Source organism: Cervus elaphus, chromosome 27, assembly GCF_910594005.1.
Source record: "Cervus elaphus chromosome 27, mCerEla1.1, whole genome shotgun sequence".
Lineage (NCBI taxonomy): Eukaryota > Metazoa > Chordata > Mammalia > Artiodactyla > Cervidae > Cervus > Cervus elaphus.
Window position 1 is genome coordinate 24,900,688 of NC_057841.1, and position 18,624 is coordinate 24,919,311.

The following is an 18,624-nucleotide window of genomic DNA, read 5'->3' on the forward strand; positions in this document are numbered from 1 at the left end:
TTTTTTTTTTTTTAAAGGATCTTGAGTAAACAACAACTGAGACATATTGGTAGCAAATTACCAAGAGTCACAGAAAACCACTCCAAAATCATCTGCCTTTTTTGCTTGACTATAGTACTGCTCCCAATGTTCTCTATTAATTTTAATCTACCAAAGTGCTGCTAAAGCAGAAATGCCAATGGTCAATTTCATTAGCACTCACAGTCTGACCCACAGTCAGTTTCATGAATTTTCATCAGAAACTGAGTATACTTTGTAGTATAGCACAGTTCAATGATTTATCAGTGGTAAAGTTTTATTGTGGTTTTTGAAAGCTTAGGGCAAGACTGAAAAGTTTCTTTAACAAAAACTGAGCTCAACAACTATTAAGTGACACTATATGATATTAGAAATTAGCTTTTATTGCAGATCTGACAGAGTTTCCTAATGAATTAAAACTAAAATTACAAGGTATAAGAGAACTTTGTGGAACTAAAGTAAACACATTTTGGTAACTAACATTTTAATTGTTTGAATTATAAAGAATATACATATGCTTAGGTTTTTTACTGAAATACAGTTGAAATATGTAATATTATGTTTCAACACAGTGTACAACATAGTGATTTAACATTTACATACATTACAAAACAGTCACCATCATCAATCTAGTAACCACCCACCTGTCCTTACACAAAGTTATTAAAACATTATTGACCATATTCCTTATGCTCTATATCATACCCCCGTGGCTTATTTATAACTGAAAGTTTGTGCCTTTTAATCCCTTCACCTATTTCGCCCAGCTTCACACCTCTGGAAAACACTCATTTGTTCTTTGTATAAGTTTGTTTTCACTTTGTTTGTTCATTTGTTTTTTAGGTTACACATATACATCCGATTGTCTTTCTCCATCTAACTTGTATCACTTAGCATAGTATCCTCTAGATTCATCTATTTTATTATAAATGGCAAGACTTTATTTTCCTCTTTAAAATTGTTTTTTACTTTTTAATTTCACTGAAGTGTAGCTGATTCAAAAGGTTGTGTTAATGTCTGCTGTACAGAAAGTGACTCAGTTATATACATATTTAAGACTTCATTTTTTAATGGCTAATATTCCATTGTATATATACCATGTGTTCTTTATCTATTCATCTATCAGTAGATACTTAGCTGCTTCCATATCTTGGCTATTGTAAATATTTACAATAATTACATTAAATAAATACATGTAAATATTGTAAATAATGCTTCAATAAACATGGGGGTAGATGTGTCTTTTCAAATTAGTGTTTTGTTTTCTTTAAATAAATACCCAGAAATGAAATTCCTAGATCATGGGGTAGCTCTATTTTTAATTTTTTGAGGAAACTCCACTCCATTTTCTATAGCACTGCTCCAATTTACGATCCTACCAACAAGGCAGGAGGGCTCCTTTTCTCCACATCCTTGCCACCATTAGCTGTTTATATATTTGATGACAGCCACTCTGAGAGATGAAAGGGAGTATCTCATTGTGGTTCTGATTTGCATTTCCCTGATGGTTAGTGTTGAGCATCTGTTCACACATCTACTGGCCATCTGTACGTCTTCTTTGGAGTGCTTCAGTTTTTAAGAAACGTATTTTCCAGGGTAACTATAACATTTTGCATTCCCATTGGCAATGTATGAAAGTTCCAGTCTCTCTGCAACCTACTACACTTGCCACTGTCAGTATTTTATACCTCAGATATCCTGGAGGGTGTGCAGTGACATTCATCATTTTAATTTGCATTTCCCTAATGGCTAATGTTGCTGCCCCTCTCTTCAAGAGCTCAGGGATGTTCAAGTGGATCCGTCAAGAAGGAAGATATTTTACCTGTGACTGATCTTTTCTCTTCCAAGGAGCAAAAAGTCGAGTTGTCTGGTCAGTACCAACAGTGATGATAAATTCTCCTTCTGGATCCCACGTTAGGTCTTGGACACCATCAAAGTGTCCTGAAATAACAATCTCTGGAGTCCACTCTTTCTGCAACGAAAGTGCTCACGATACATCAAAATAATCAATGTATTTTCATTCAAAATTAAGTCTGATAATGCCTTCAGTCCTCAGGTCTGATATGGAAAAGACCGCGGCTCCCAAACAAGGTGAAAAGTTAAGTAAAAAAGATAGAAATTCACAGTAACAGGATCTGTTTTCCAGTCAAATAGATTTGAACTTAAACATTCAAATATGTGTTGGGTCCTTCAAAGCAGTTTCCTTGGGGAACTCCCCTCCATTCGTCATTTGTGAATGCCTCCTGGAACCCAGACATAACCCAATCTTTCTGTGCCTCAAATAACTCTTCTGAAAAAGAGCTACCTAGCTCCTACAGTCATTACGATAGTCAGATGAATTTATATTTACACAACACTGGCACATACTAGGTATCAATAATACACAAGTACTTATTTGTCAAACTAAATAATAAAGAGTACTGGGTAACACGAGCCTGTAGATTCTGAGTGTATGCCTGACCAGCTCTCTGTTAAGTAGAAAGCCGCAGGTGTAGAGGACAGAGGTTAAATTAAACCTAGTTAGTCTACCTCCTGAGGGAGCCAGCACCAGTAACCAGTAAACAAATAATGAAATCAAATACAGAAAATGTCCACCAAGCATCTTTTGGAACAACTCAAGTGGTGTAAAACTTGAACTTTAAAGAAAAATCAAATCTGTATAAATAGCTAAAAGGTCATTCAAAGCCAACTCTGATGAATGTGGTTAAGCCATATTATTTTCTGGCCAAAAACATAAACAGGCTGGAACAAAGAAATGCTATTAATTTCTTCTGTGATATAAAAATTGACTCTAAAGTTAGCACTAATGGAAGTTCCCAAAAGATTTTGAAAAAAGTACAGCACTTTTGACTATCAACACAGTTCTGAAGGGCAGCATCTGTTTTTAGAAATTGCCCTTGATTGTAACAAATGTGTGGGATGCTGAGGGTGGAGGCAGCTGTGCATGCTTGGGGGGGCAGGGGTAAGTGGGAGCTCCATTTTCTGCTCAACTTTTCTGTAAATCTAAAATTTCTCTAAAAAATACAGTCTATTAAAAAAATTACTCTATTTGGTAAACGCTATTATAAATTTGAAATCAAGTTATAAGCAAAAGTAAGTGCAATTCTGTCCTCTGGCTTGAGTAGAAGAGTTCCTCCCTACTCATCTGATGCTTTTTCAAATGAAGGCCCTCTAAGACCAGATAAAATATGGCTCAGAGAAGTTCTTAAGAACAAAATTAAATTTATCCTAAAAAAATTTTATTTGAAAGTGTCATAGATAATGATTCCCTGGTTCATTTAATAGTAAAAACAATCTTAAAGGTCAACTCCAAATGGCAGATACAAAGGAGAAAAGTGAATCACTGCATGTACTGAGAATTCAAATCCTTGTATATGACACAACTATTACAAAGCTCACAAACTAAAGGTCAAGCAAATTCATGAATCTGTACTTAAAGAAGTATCACACACTGATCAATTGCACCAGTCGGGATACATAAATTTTTACTTTGGAAGTGAAGCTACTAGATGCACATTCAGACTCTGCTGACTCAGTTCTGCTCGATGTTCTGACTTCTTTCATCTATTTAAAATATATAGTATCAAATATGTGTCAGGCCCTGCTTTTCACACTGTACAAGTATTACCTCATTTTAGCATCATAAAATCCCTCTCAGTTCAGTTCAGTTCAGTTGTTCAGTCGTGTCTGACTCTTTTCGACTCCATGGACTGAAGCATGCCAGGCCTCCCTGTCCATCGCCAACTCCCGGAGTTTAGTCAAACTCATGTCCCTCGAGTTGGTGATGCCATCCAACCATCTCATCCTCTGTTGTCCCCTTCTCCTCCCACCTTCAATCTTTCCCAGCATCAGGGTCTTTTCAAATGAATGAGTTCTTCACATCAGGAGGCCAAAGTATTGGAGTTTCAGTTTCAGCATCAGTGTTTCCAATGAATATGCAGGACTGATTTCCTTTAGGATGGAATGGTTGGATCTCCTTGCAGTCCAAGGGACTCTCAAGAGTCTTCCCCAACACCACAGTTCAAAAGCAACAATTCTTTGGCGCTCAGCTTTCTTTATAGTCTAATTCTCACATCCATATATGACTACTGGAAAAACCATAGCTTTGACTAGACGGGACCTTTGTTGGCAAAGTAATGTCTGCTTTTTAATAAGCTGTCTACGCTGGTCATAACTTTTCTTCCAAGAAGCAAGCGTCTTTTAATTTCATGGCTGCAGTCACCATCTGCAGTGATTTTGGAGCCCAAGAAAATAAAGTCTGTCAATGTTTCCCCATCTATTTGCCATGAAGTGATGGGACCAGATGCCATGATCTTACTTTTCTGAATGTTGAGTTTTAAGCCAACTTTTTCACTCTTCTCTTTCACTTTTATCAAGAGGCTCTTTAGTTCTTCACTTTCTGCCATAAGGGTGGTGTCATCTGCCTATCTGAGGTTAAGTGATATTTCTCCCAGTAATCTTGATTCCAGCTTGTGCTTCATCCAGCCCAGCGTTTCTCATGATGTACTCTGCATACAAGTTAAATAAGCAGTGTGACAATATACAGCCTTGATGTACTCCTTTCCCGATTTGGAAGAGCCTGTTGTTCCATGTCCAGTTCTAACTGTTGCTTGCTGACCTGCATACAGATTTCTCAAGAGGCAGGTCAGGTGGTCTGGTACTCCCATCTCTTTAAGAATTTTCCACAGTTTGTTGTGGTTCACACAAAGGCTTTGGCATAGTCAATAAAGAAGAAATAGATATTTTTCTGGAACTCTCTTGCTTTTTCAATGATCCAACGGATGTTGGCAATTTGATCTCTGGTTCCTCTGCCTTTTCTAAATCCAGCTTGAACATCTGGAAGTTCATGGTTCACGTACTGTTGAAGCCTGGCTTGGAGAATTTTGAGCATTACTTTACTAGTGTATGAGATGAGTGCAATTGTGCGGTGGTTTGAGCATTCTTTGGGATTGCCTTTCTTTGGGTTTGGAATGAAAACTGACCTTTTCCAGTCCTATGGCCACTGCTGAGTTTTCCAAATTTGCTGGCATATTGAGTGCAGCAGTTTCGCAGCATCATCTTTTAGGATTTGAAATAGCTCAACTGGAATTCCATCACCTCCACTAGCTTGGTTCTTAGTGATGCTTCCTAAGGCCCACTTAACTTCACATTCCAGGATGTCTGACTCTAGGTGAGTGATCATACCATCGTGATTACCTGGGTCGTGAAGATCTTTTTTGTATAGTTCTTCTGTGTATCCTTGCCACCTCTTCTTAGTATCTTCTGCTTCTGTTACATCCATACCATTTCTGTCCTTTATTGTGCCTATCTTCACATGAAATGTTCCCTTGGTATCTCTAATTTCCTTGAAGAGATCTCTAGTCTTTCCCATTCTATTGTTTTCCTCTATTTCTTTGCACTGATCACTGAGGAAGGCTTTCTTATCTCTCCTGGCTATTCTTTGGAACTCTGCATTCAGATGGGTATATCTTTCCTTTTCTCCTTTGTCTTTCACTTCTCTTCTTTTCACAGCTATTTGTAAGGCCTCCTCAGACAACCATTTTGCCTTTTTGCATTTCTTTTTCTTGGGGATGGTCTTGATCACTGCCTCCTGTACAATGTCACAAACCTCCATCCATAGTTCTTCAGGCACTCTATCAGATCTAATCCCTTGAATCTATTTGTCACTTCCACTGTATAATCATAAGGGATTTGATTTAGGTCATACCTGAATGGCCTAGTTGTTTTCCCTACTTTCTTCAATTTAAGTCTGAATTTGGCAATAAGGAGTTCATGATCTGAGCCACAGTCCACTCCCGGTCCTGTTTCTGCTGACTGTATAGAGCTTCTCCACCTTTGGCTGCAAGGAATATAATCAATCTGATTTCAGTATTGACCATCTGGTGATGTCCATGTGTAGAGTCTTCTCTTGTGTTGTTGGAAGAGAGTGTTTGCTATGAGCAGTGTGTTCTCTTGGCAAAACTCCAAAATCCCTCTCAGTAGGTGTTATTACTGTCCATATTTTACAGATGAGGAATTGGAGACAAAGGTTCAGTGATGTCCTCAGAAACATAGCTAATAATTTCTGGGGCCAAGATCCACGTGCTCCTAACACTGTTCGTGTTATCCCCTTTCCCCAAATCCAGAGAAGTAGGTCGGAAGCAAATTAGGAAGCAAGAGATTGGAATAATACTGTATAGCAGCTATTACACTTACCTAGAGGAAGATTATCCCTCTCCAAGAGAGTAAAAAGTGTAAGAAAGATCTAGAAAAGCCCAATATTTGCAGGATCATTTAGAATTACACATATCAAGAGCCCCTGAGAGCATTAATATATTCCATCATAAAATAACAGGTCCTTCTAAATGCCCTTATGTCAGTCAGTCATTCAACAACTCAACAAATTATCAGTGGAGCACCTAGCTATCCAATAGGGAAAACATCAAATTATGTTATATTGCAGAAGACAAAGAAATTAAACATTTTAGGAAAAACTCATCACAAAATGTATATAGCTTAAGGGAGAGCTTAAAATTTATGCAGTTTAAACTTCACTTATGTAGAAAATTTAACTACATGCAAATTTTAATATTGCAACAATGCTAGACAGTTGAATTTTATTCTTAGAAAAGCATAAGTTTCTTACTTAGTATAACAACAGAATAACATCTACAGAAAAAGTGACGTCATCTGAACTCAAATGCCTCTACTATGTTTCTGAAGAGTGTTAGAGGTAAAACATCACTGTTTCCCAAGGTTTCACTTACGATTTACTCTATTTGATCAGAAATGATTTAAAAGCATTTTCCTTACTGGGTTGGTAGCACTCTGTTTCCAAAGGTGCAATGCTCCGTGGAAAGCATGAGCGATGATCATGGAGCCATCTTCACTGAACTGGCAATCATAAAATCCCAGGGTATTGCCACCTACTTCTCCTACTCGAACCTACTCAACAATACACAGAAAACAAGTCATAAACAATTTCTCACAACAGAAACCACTGATTCCAGAGATTAGGTTCTTACCTATTTAACATACACAAAAGGGAACACAGACCTGGGATTTACTGCTTAATAAACTCATTTTTCTGTTCCTTAAATATTCACATTTTACCTGTTCTAGCCAAACTCCTGACTCTTCATCTGGAGCCCAGAGAATCATGGTTTTATCCATTGAGGCAGACAACAATCTCATTGGCTGTTGTAGGACACCATCTAAAGAAAAAAAACAAACTACACTAAGTCCTCTAAATAAAAATACAAACTGCACACTTTCACGAGGCAGTGTTCGCCATGTCCAGCCATGTAAGCTGGTTCACGTGTCTAGCACACGTTTGTCACCGTGTGCATCCTCTATGGGCGGTCATGCTTTTGTGTGCTTCACAGCTCTGTAGGGTCCAGGGGTACAGTGTCTTTATTTCAAGCTAGATTTAAGAGGGCGACTTCACTCAACTTCTTGGTGTGCGATGCGAGGCACTTTCTAATGAAGACCTCCAATGAAGAATTGGGAGGCCCACAGAAAGGACGAAGAGAGAAGAGAGGAAAGAGAAACTGAAGAACTGAAGAGATTCATGACACAGGAAACGGCAAGACGATTTTATCTGAGGAGGTACTGTTGGTTTTTCAGGCACAGGACCTGAACGTAGACCAGGACACACGAAGGCTGCAGCAGCCATTCAGAATGCAATCCAGTGCTACCTTGTCATCTATGACAAGAGAAGAAGAGCTGCTACCCAGACATCACTGGATCATTTCTTCAACAGGCTTAGATAGACTTGAATCCAGTAAAGAACCAATCCTTTGCCATCAACATCAGGTGTTGAGTGAAACTGCAGCCTGGCCTTCATCTTTTGACAACCCTTCAGTTCTACCATGTCCCATCTCTTCTCCCTCCTCCAGTCAGTAACTCTTCTTGCCTGTTCACTCAATGCCAGCCCCTGTATGCCAGCCGTTGTGTTGCACTACCGTACTTTTCAAGGTACAGTGCTCTTAAAGATGGTTTATTATTTGTGTGAAAGTATTATACATTTATCACAGTACTATAGAGCTGATTGTATTAAGCTAAAAAGGCAGGTTGTACAAGCACAAATGCATATTGATATCGTTTTAACAGGTATAAAACAATTTTGTTTATGGTTACATAAATGTACAGTATAAAAGGATAAAAACTGCATGGGAATAATGTACACTGAATTCAGCCTTAAGGGAAGGATGGAGGGGGAAGGGTTCAGGAAAAACTACACAGGGATCCCCAATAGCTGTATCTAATTTATCTCTTACTTTAATTAATCATTGATTTTAGGCTGTGCTGGGTCTTCGTTGCTTCGCGGCTCTCTCTAGTTGTGGCGAGGAGGGGAGCGAGGGCCTCTCACTGCGGAGGCTTCTCTGGCTGTGCATCACAAGCTCTAGGCGCACGGACTTTGGAGGCTCCAGCGCGTGGGCTCAGTTGGGGCTCGCGGACTCAGTAGTCGGGGCACACGGATTCAACTGCTCTGCAGCATGTGGAACCTTTCAGGCCAGAAATCGAACCCAGGGCCCCTGCACTGGCAGGCGATTCTGATCCACTGTACCACCAGGGAAGTCCTATAATACCTAATTTATCTTTTTTTCAACTGCAGCAAATATGACATAATGTAATAAAAGCTGGGTGGTGTTACCTGAGCATTAATTCCTGCTGCTCTCTACTCTTGTCTTGGGGAAGGGGTTGGGAGGAGAAAACGGGGCTGCCGCGCTCAGCTCTACACCTCAGTGCCAACTCGAACGGGCACACAATCTTCACTCCATAAACAGAGGTTAAGGGCAAAAGACAGAAGGAAAATCTTTACTTAGTCATAAATGATGTAGCTTGGTATTACCAACTTTGTATTTCCAAGGGTAAAGGATCAAGTGAAGTTGACTTGAAAGTTAATTTCTCTTAAACCCCACAAGGACCAGGTAAAAACTTGAAAGATAAAAAGTTAAAAGCCATATGGCAGTTTTGGCATCAAAGCAGGAATCCTACTTTTCCCTTTGAAATACAACTTTCAATGAAACTGAAGAGCTAGCTGAACGGGTTACAGTATTATTATACTTTGCCCACATGAAAATGTCTAATACTTGAGATTTCTTTTTTTTATTGTTTGTTTTGGCTGGGCTGGGTCTTCATTGTGGCACCCTGGCTCTTCGCTGCTGTGCTAGGGCTTTCTCGAGTTGCAGCAAGCAGGGGCTTCTCTCGAGTTGTAGTGGACAGGCTCCTCATTGCAGTGGCTTCTCTTGTTGCGGAGCACGGGATCTAGGGTACGTGGGCTCAGCAGCTGTGGTTCACAGGTTAGTTGCCCTGTGACATATGGGAACTTAGTTCCAGACCAGGGATTGAACCTGTGTCCCCTGCACTGGCAGGCAGATTCTTAACCCCTGGACCACAAGGGCAGTCCCTGAGATTTCTAATTACACTCAAAAATATCCTCTACTTCATTTGGTCGGCTTAAAATTCTATCAGTCAGATTTAATTGAAATGAGGGCTTTGTGTTTGATTTTCTTCCTACCTTTGTAAAATGAAGGCTGCCAATGAACTGCATTTACCCAGTTTTCATGACCAGCCAGTACAGTCTCCAGAGTAACCGCAAATGTTATTTTAATACCTACAACCAAAAAAAAAAAAAAAAAATAGATTCTTCCCACAAAGCTCTTTTTAAAAGGAACATTTTCATAACCAACTCAGTTATACAATTACATTAAAAAAAAAAAAAAGAACAGAACATGATTTAGATTCAACAAAAAACATTAATTCTAAATTTCATTAACTTTACCCCTTGTTCAAAATTATAGGAGAAAAAAGATATATAAATTCTAAAGATGCATAAATTTTTCTTTATGTTTTGCCTACTTAGCTATAAATAAAAATTAATGTATATATTCTATTTTAAATTTTCAGGGACAGTGACTCTTCTTCTATAATTAAAAAAAAAAAAAAAACATGCCAGCCTCCTTTGCTATCCTCACTCATTATGTGAAATAGTCTAAACTACCACTAAAAAGAGACAACACCCCTAAGATAAATGTAAAAATAAAGGAAGTCAAATCAGTACTGTGAACTTTTAAACAAAATAAATAATGAAAATATCACAGAAGTTTTCATATTTGGAAACAATATGCTACTTATAGTATTTCCTGGTTCTCTCCATAAATCTGTCACTAAATCTCAACTCTAATGGGTGTTATAACCAAGAAGAGTTAATAACAAAGAAGTGTATTTCTGGATGAACAATGTTTAATAAGGATTAACATTATGATTTTCATATCCGTAGAAAATTATCTCCTTTAAATACAACATTCCAACAGAACCTACCATGGAGGGGTACTGTTCTGATGCCAGACAGTAAGAAAATCAGAACTACATATACCATTCAAATATACGAATTTAGTTGTCTCTTATGAACATCCTCCAACAAAGGTACGAATAATTCACATTATTCCTTCAGATCTTCCTATGCTAAAACTGAAATTTAAATAAAATTTTACAAACTAACTTATTGACAAAATACTAAACCTTTTCAGCAACTAAAAAAACCTAACATGGTTTAGAAAAGTAAGTTTCATATATTAAAAATGACTTACTCTCACATAAAAATAAAAAAGGAAAAATGCATAGTGTAAGTTTCAGCTAGGGATCTGATACTTCTGAAAACGTAACCTTCACATATGTGTGTAGTGATACAGATAAATAAATCAGCTAGGAAATCTAAGAATTACTGCATTAAATATTTTCCTTATTACTCACTTTCATTTTCTACAGTAAAAGTATTTTCTTTCAGTTTTATATTATCATCTTCCTGAGTTTCTAAAGATGTTGATTTTATATACAGTTTCCATATGCGTATCAGGCAATCTTGCGAACAGCTTGCTAGGAAAAGATCTCTTCCTGGTTAAAAAAACAGATATTATTATTTTTAGAACATTCTATTCTTAAATTTAAGTATGAGTTTTTCTTCTACAATACACACATTTCTAAATTTCCCGAAAAAATTAGACTGTGCTTCCCTTTCCTTCATTTGACCTATATTCATTTTCAATGACATTGACAAATACACATAAAATGCTAATAGTCATAATATTTGGTATTCCTATACAATCTACTAATTTCCACGAAGAACTTCTCAAGACTGTCTGCACATGTAATAGCTAGTGTCCTCTTGTAAGGATCACCCTATGTCATCCTCTGATCCTATGTCATCCTCTGCCATCGCAACTAATACTTAATACAAAGGATAAGTATCCTCTTTTCTAATTGGGCCAACAGAAAAATGTCACATACAAAGAAAATGTTAAACGTTAAGAGGCTACTTTTTTGAAAGTTACACATACTTGTCTGCATTATATGTACTTTAGAAATATTTCATACTGACCAAAGGCTGCCCATTCCACGCCTCTTATCCAATCCTCATGTCCAGAGAGAAAAAGCATTTTCTGAAACTAGGAAGATAACAAAAATCACAGGACTTAATGTAAGAATTTAATTTTTTTTTTTGAATTTAATATTTTAATGTATATCAGTGACTTCATTTGATCTCAGCCATTCCTCCTGCATTTTTTTAAAAAAACTGGGAACCCTATTTGATCAGTCGTAAGATAGAGTATTCACTTGGGAATGAAAAAAATCTCATCTTCTATATCCTTTAACTGAGGAGTCATGAGTAGATAATATCTGTAGTCCCCAAATACACCAACTGTTCACAAGGTAAAATGACATATGCTGTGGATACAATATAGAAAAAAGCTGGGCGGCTGAACACAATGATTTTTAACTTTCTTATAAAATGCAAAGAAACAAGTCTCTCTATTATTAACTAGGGATTCCCTGGTAGCTCAGCTGGTAAAGGATCCACCTGCAATGCAGGAGACCCCGGTTTGATTCCTGGGTCGGGAAGATCCACTGGAGAAGGGATAGGCTATGCACTCCAGTATTCTTGGGCTGTCCTGGTGGCTCAGCTTGTTAAGAATCCGCCTGCAATGCGGGAGACCTGGGTTTAATCCCTGGGTTGGAAAGATTCCCTGGAGAAGGGAACAGCTACCCATTCCAGTATTCTGATCTGGAGAATTCCATGGACTGTATAGTCCATGGGGTCACCAAGAGCGGGCACGGCTGAGCGACTTTCACTCACTCACTACTAACTAAATGAGCACAGGGTTAACCAACCCTCTTTCTGAAACTTCCCTCTGGTTTAACCACTCAAAGAACAGGAAAAGATTACAAGGATAAATAATCACTGCTAGGGGTGTATTTCACGGTAGGTATGTTACACTTCATTTAAATTTCTTAAGAAAAAATACTACTACAACATTTCCCTCTCTTCTTCCCCACCTAACGACCTGTCTTCCACAACAACTCTGGACTTGGAGGCCAAAGCAGCAGCAGAGTACCTGGTGATCAAAGAGTGACAAGCAGTTTAACAGAGGACTGTCAAAAAGATTTTCCTATTGGATTGGTCAGCTTAGATTAGAACACCCCCCAAATTCTATAACCTAGAAAGTCTGTCTTAAGATATGGAATTAAGCAGAACATAATTCTAGCCTCTTAAAGAAACATGAACAACTACCTGATTGTTTTGTTGAACAAATAAGTGAATTTTGCGGTCATCGTCGCCACATGCTAATACTGGCACTGGGAGGAAAAAGAGGCATCACTGTAAGCATCATATATATATATATATAAAACATCATACAACATCATAACATCCATCCTATGTTATGACAATCACCTATGCGGGGTCCTAAGTTCTAGGTAGAGCCTCGACTTCTATTTCCCACATCACTGAACAAATAAATTGAAAGCACTCAATAAACATCTTTAGGAATAAAATGAATATTCTAGAATGTTCCATTAAATGGATACTTGGCAAAGAATGACTATTAACAGAATCCTCTCCTCTGTTCTGTGTCATTTACGATAGAAGGAGCAGTAAAAAGAGCTCAGCAGTAAAAACAAGCTGGGAGCACTTAACCATGTCAGCCAGAACACTTAATAGGAATCATTAGCCCAAGTGAATAATAAAAAATCCAGGAGAGCGACTAAGAGCCCAGCATACTGGTTACTGCACAAAGATTTAAGGGTATGTTTGTTACTTTGAAGACCGTATGTTTCAATAATTTGATAATAAAACAAAATCTATGGCATAATTAAAGAACAAAATAAAAGCACATATATAACTATGTGGTTAAAAAGCTATGAAAGTTGTGACTGTAAAATTAGTTTTCTTTAAATCAATTTTTAAAAAAAGCCAAAAAACTCCAGTCACTCAGCCTCAATGCAGATGCTAAGAAATGAAATTCTATGTAACGAAAACCAGAACAGAACGTGCGCAGTTCCTCCTCCAGGGGAGCCCTGGCAGAAAGTGGAACATCACGTGAGACCACGGAGTTGCAGTTCCCACTGCAGAGGGCAAGACAGCTTGGAGGTTTCCAGGCCCAGCCTCTGCCCACCAGCTCTGTCCTCCAGGCAACTGAGGAGCCACAAGACTGTCTGACGTGTACTGGCCACCATCCCGGTGGAGAATAATCAAAGACAGGTACAGACGGGCTTCCCAGCAAAAGGACATTTTTCGTTTAGAGATTTTAAGTGGTCTGAGGCAAACTGTCACTGTGCACGATGGGAAGGGGCTGTCACCTTGAGAGAAATGCTCACAGGGGCCATCCCTAGTACTTTCTCAACTTATCCCAGACCTCCACCTTCTGCAGAGGTAGGCAATTTTCCCAAATTACATCTACACTGACCATATATCTGATAAATAGGAGTATCAATCTTGAGTTCACATTAAATCACTTAAATTTTCAACAACTACTGACATTTCTAACAGCCACCCCCTTTACTTTATGTTTTATACACAGATCATTTGACTACTGAGAACAAAAGTATGTTATTCATGTCTCTCAACTTGTCTCCTAAAAATATTTAGACACAAAATTAAGATCCAATATGTTTCTTTTAGGTCCTGGTTGTATGAAGATATAAAAATATGTTGCTCTTTTAATATACACTTAGCAGGAAACTCACCATCAGTATTAGGCAAAAAAGACAAGCAGAGAGCCAGAGCGAATCCATTGCCAAAGTTCAAGGTCTGAAGGCATGTCACTAAGAAATAAAACACACCATGAACAACTAACTCAGCTTATCCACCTAGAGAGGTCCAGTGGCATCATCAGAACCCTGGACGTCAGCAGGGAGATGAGAGAAGTCAATCCTGAGCCCCCAGTGACAATGGGAATTTAAATGGTCAGCTTTTAAGGTTACAAGAGAACAAGGTTACAGAGAACAAAAAGACTTAAATGAAAACGCTTTGAAGGAATTTACATTATCAACAGTTTGGTAAACAGGAATTCTAGAAAAGTGCAAAAGAAAAAAACATGCAGATTAGAAATATAACATTTCAAAAACTGCTTGAAAGACTGAAAAAATTATGAGGATGCTCTTCTAAGATGCTGTTCATTTGATAATTACTATTTCACCCGTTTGGAACAACGTCTGTAATCCTACCTTCAGAACCCTCTTTAGACCAGATCCGAACAGTAGAATCGGAAGCCGCGGACACTATCAGTGTGTGCAGTGCAAGGTCTGGGGCCCTCCTCTGGTAAACAGCATGCACAGCATAAACAGGGCCTTCATGGCCGTAGATGGGGACTGCTTTTAAAAGCTGAATCACAAAGAAAAACAAAAACGCTGTGTTAAACAAAAGAATGATCAGTTTCACCTGCACTTAACTAGAATCAGAGGATTAAAGGCATTGTTAAAATGCCTGACCCAGAAGTCAGTCCTCTCAAGCTGAGATAGTGAAGGACAGGGAAGCCTGGTGTGCCGCAGTCCATGGGGTTGCAGAGTCAGACACAACTTAGTGATTGACCATGAACAAGCTGAGAAGAACATAAACTTGTGAGAAGTCTGTCTGATCATATTAACAACACACAAAATGTGCACATCCCTTGACATAGCAATCTCACATCTAAGAACCTACTCTGAGAGAGCAGCACTAGTTTAACAGATAATAAAAGACAAATGTAAAAGGATACTTATCATACACTCCTCAGGAAAACTGCAATCACTTAAAAGTATTAACAGGAAAAAAAAAGTATTAATAGGAAACTGATTAAATAATTTTAGACTTATATTCTAAGCCAACAAAAATCCATGACATTGATACTTTTGAAGACTGCAGGCCAGATTTGTGGACTGCTCCTCCTCTAGGATTGGTCTGATGTCTTCCCATGAACAGATTCAGGGCTGACACTGTGACATCATCACAACATCAGTGTAACACACCAGGAGACATGCAATGTCAGCCTGTTCCATTATCAGTGAAATTATCTTTGATATTTTAGCAAAGGTAGTGTTAACCACGTTTTTTCACTATGAAAATTTTTTCTGTGGTAATATGTGAGATTATGTTTTGGAACTGAGTAAATGTTCTGTTTTCCATCAAACTTTTACCAAGTTTTTCAGCATCCACTCATAATACTTGCATGTATCAAGCAGAGCTACAAAACAAAGAACTGGCAAAAACTGGAAAATCCCACCTGATTATCAGTCTTCCTGCTTGTGATGCAAGATTATGCCCTGTGGTAACATTTCTGTTATTCTGTTGTTCTGTTATTGTGTATTTTTAGAGTTCCAAATATGTAAGATTTACCACTTTCCTTGAGAGGTATGTTTTGTAAATTGTTGTCTGCTGAAATAGAGTTATCTTAAATATCTCAATTGTTTTTCCTATTACTTAAGTAGAACTCTGCCACTCAAAAAGGCAATTAATAGTTATGTATAAGGCTTTGTACACTAACTTCCTGTAGTCATTAACCTTTGACTTCTCTGAAAAAAAAAAAAAACTTTTTTTTCTTTAAAAAAACACTTTTTAAAACTCAAGTAAACAAAATCACTTTAGTACACAATTAAACACTAGAGATATGGAACAATCTTCATTAGAATGTTAGCCACGGAAATTTTGTGTCTTTTTCCTTCTTTATACTTCCTGGTATTTAAAATTTACTGTTACTATTGTTGCTCAGTCACTAAGTCATGTACAACTCTTTGCAACCCCAGGAACTGCAGTATGCCAGGCTTCCCCATCCTTCACTATCTCTTGGAGATAGCTCAAATTCATGTCCACTCAGTTGGTAATGCTATCTGAGTCTGTATAATTACCTCCCAAATGTTAAATCTGTGGAAAAACTCATTTCACACCTGTTTTTTATCTTTTATTTTATACTGAAGTATCATTGATTTACAGTGTTACATTGTGTTATACATATTCTTTTTCATATCCTTTCCTATTACGGTTTTGAATAAAGATCCCTATGCTATACAGTAGGGCCTTGTTGTGTTATTCATTTTATATAGTTTCTATCTGCTAATCCCAGGCTCCTAATTTTACCCCATCCCCATCCCCTTCCCCCTATGGCAATCATAAATTTGTTTTCTATGTCACTTCACATCTTTAAGCATAATTTTATTTCAACCCTCAGAGAATCTTAAAAGATCAAACAAAACAAATCTCTCAAGTTCACTGGCTTGTTAAAAAACAATGCCCACTGGTCAAAGACTCAAATCTCTCATTATGCCAGCTTAGAACTATTTCCTTTTATCAGAAGTCAAGATGCAGTGAGCACCTGTGTGCGTGAAAATGCATACCAGACGGAACCTTTAAGCCTCTCAAGTTACAATGTGTGACTCCTTCCCCCAAATCCTTTTATTCCCTTCATCCCTCTTTGATGCCTTTCATCTTCCTCCTCTTCCTGTTTGGCCTCAAACCTCCTTTCTGGCCATGTCTAAGTTCTCTATCTGCCATCAGATACTTAGCCTGCAAGTCTCTCTACTGACAGAAGCTTAGAGCACCCCTGACGAAAGAGTCTTGCAAGTCTCAACTCAAGGTCTCAAAAACGAGTGCTCAAGTGGTTCTCTCTGAATTCCTCTGTCAAGATAAGTCCAAATAGGAACTGCTTTGCTACATAAGCCTTTGCAGTTCTCATTCAAGTCTAAGTGACTCCACAATCCCCACCTCCAAACCTGGCCCCTTTCTCTGGAGACAAGTCTGGGTGTCTGGCCAGCAATACAAGTAAAATGTTTACAACATCTTCCCTCCCACTTGCCTATTTTGCTTTGTAGAAGCATCTTTCTTCCAGGGCCCAGAGACAGAATCCCACTGTTTTTGATTTCTCACTTCTCTACCCACGAGCTTCCCACTCCTTTGGCAACTATCTAGTCAATGCCAAAATCATTTTGCCTTCAAAAATACATTTCATATCTCTTCCTTCATATTTTTTCCTACCCCAATTTGGCACACTCCTGTCAGACTCATTTTCCTTTGACATACATACTCCACTGCCTAGAAATCCTGCTGCTGCTGGTGGGTTTAGTTGCTAAGTCGAGTTTGACTCCCGTGACCCTATGGACAGAAGCCCACCAGGCTCCTCTGTCCATGGGCTTTTCCAGGCAAGAAATCCTGAATGACTTCCAAATGCCTGTTCATAAAGAACAAACTCTTGAACCCAAAGTCTCACAAGATCGTCTCCTCCTCTTCTTACTAGAAAAGTAACACTTCTACTGCCCACTCTGTGGTATCGAGAAATATTTCCAAAATTGTGTTCCTCAAAGTTACAATGGATGCTAAGGGACTTAAAGGCGGGTGGGGAATCAGTCTTCAAGGAAACACTGGTTGAAAAAAGATGAGCAGGTCTGTCCATGTCGAACTTTTCAGAGCCTTCACTATGCTCATGTACACTTAATGATTCTCTAAGAGAAGTGTATGTGTAGTTTTTCCACAGTGACCAAAGATTCCTTTTTACAGAGCTTAAAGATGAATAATTCTCTGAACGAGCTCGAAAAGCCCTGCCCTTAAGACATATTAGGCTATGGTGGAAACTGGATACTTCTGAGCAAATGGTCTCCTTTCTTACTTGAGCTTTGATTCATGCATTTTTCCTACCTTAAGTCCTCAACCCTTTCATTCTTCCTAAGAAAATCATCTCATACTATTAGACTCAACTCACGGGCTGCCTCTTAAATCCCTATTGAACTTTCACAGCAGCATGGTTGTGATTCAGCAAGTGCAAGCACTCACCCACAGAGCCACCTTTGTACTTATTAAACAAATCTGTAGTTATTTAAGCATATTTTGCCCTCAATATATATGCACAACTCATGAATAGGATTCTGCCTCACTTGTATCTTCTGCATGGCAGATGTTCAAATATCTGATGCACCAACTTCACATTTTTAATCTCTGCTTCCAACTAGAACCAACCTAAACGTCCATCCACAGAGGTCCATGCACACCCAGTACTGCATATAACAACATTATGCAAAATTATATAAATCTATATCCACAAGGCAACCATTGTCCTATGCACACAGCAGTATGAATTTTTGCGGTCACTGAAAACAAAACAGCCCATGTAAGAGCACTTTGTAAATTATTTCAAATGATAAGAAATTCAAAGAAATGACTGACAGCCTATGAATATGGAAGCAGGTATTAGAAGGAAGGGGACAGGACCCATGACATGGAAGATACAGGATCTGGATTACTGATAAGCAAGAATGAGGCACTTCATCAAGGAGGAACACAAGAAAAATGACAGGAAAAATTGAAAATAAATGTAGATATGA

At 38.3% G+C, this 18,624-nt stretch overlaps 1 protein-coding gene across 1 annotated transcript in view; it reads right to left on the reverse strand.

Annotated features, from left to right (window-relative positions):
- ELP2 (elongator acetyltransferase complex subunit 2) overlaps positions 1–18,624 on the reverse strand; it is a 51,339-nt gene that overhangs the window by 22,507 nt on the left and 10,208 nt on the right. Inside the window, exons 4-12 of the mRNA XM_043888763.1 lie at positions 14,506–14,662; positions 14,026–14,103; positions 12,572–12,636; positions 11,381–11,447; positions 10,756–10,896; positions 9,521–9,616; positions 7,111–7,211; positions 6,811–6,942; positions 1,841–1,990 (exon numbers count right to left, since the gene is read on the reverse strand). Of these exons, the coding sequence (XP_043744698.1) occupies positions 1,841–1,990; positions 6,811–6,942; positions 7,111–7,211; positions 9,521–9,616; positions 10,756–10,896; positions 11,381–11,447; positions 12,572–12,636; positions 14,026–14,103; positions 14,506–14,662 (987 nt within the window). The remainder of the gene's footprint in view (positions 1–1,840; positions 1,991–6,810; positions 6,943–7,110; positions 7,212–9,520; positions 9,617–10,755; positions 10,897–11,380; positions 11,448–12,571; positions 12,637–14,025; positions 14,104–14,505; positions 14,663–18,624) is intronic.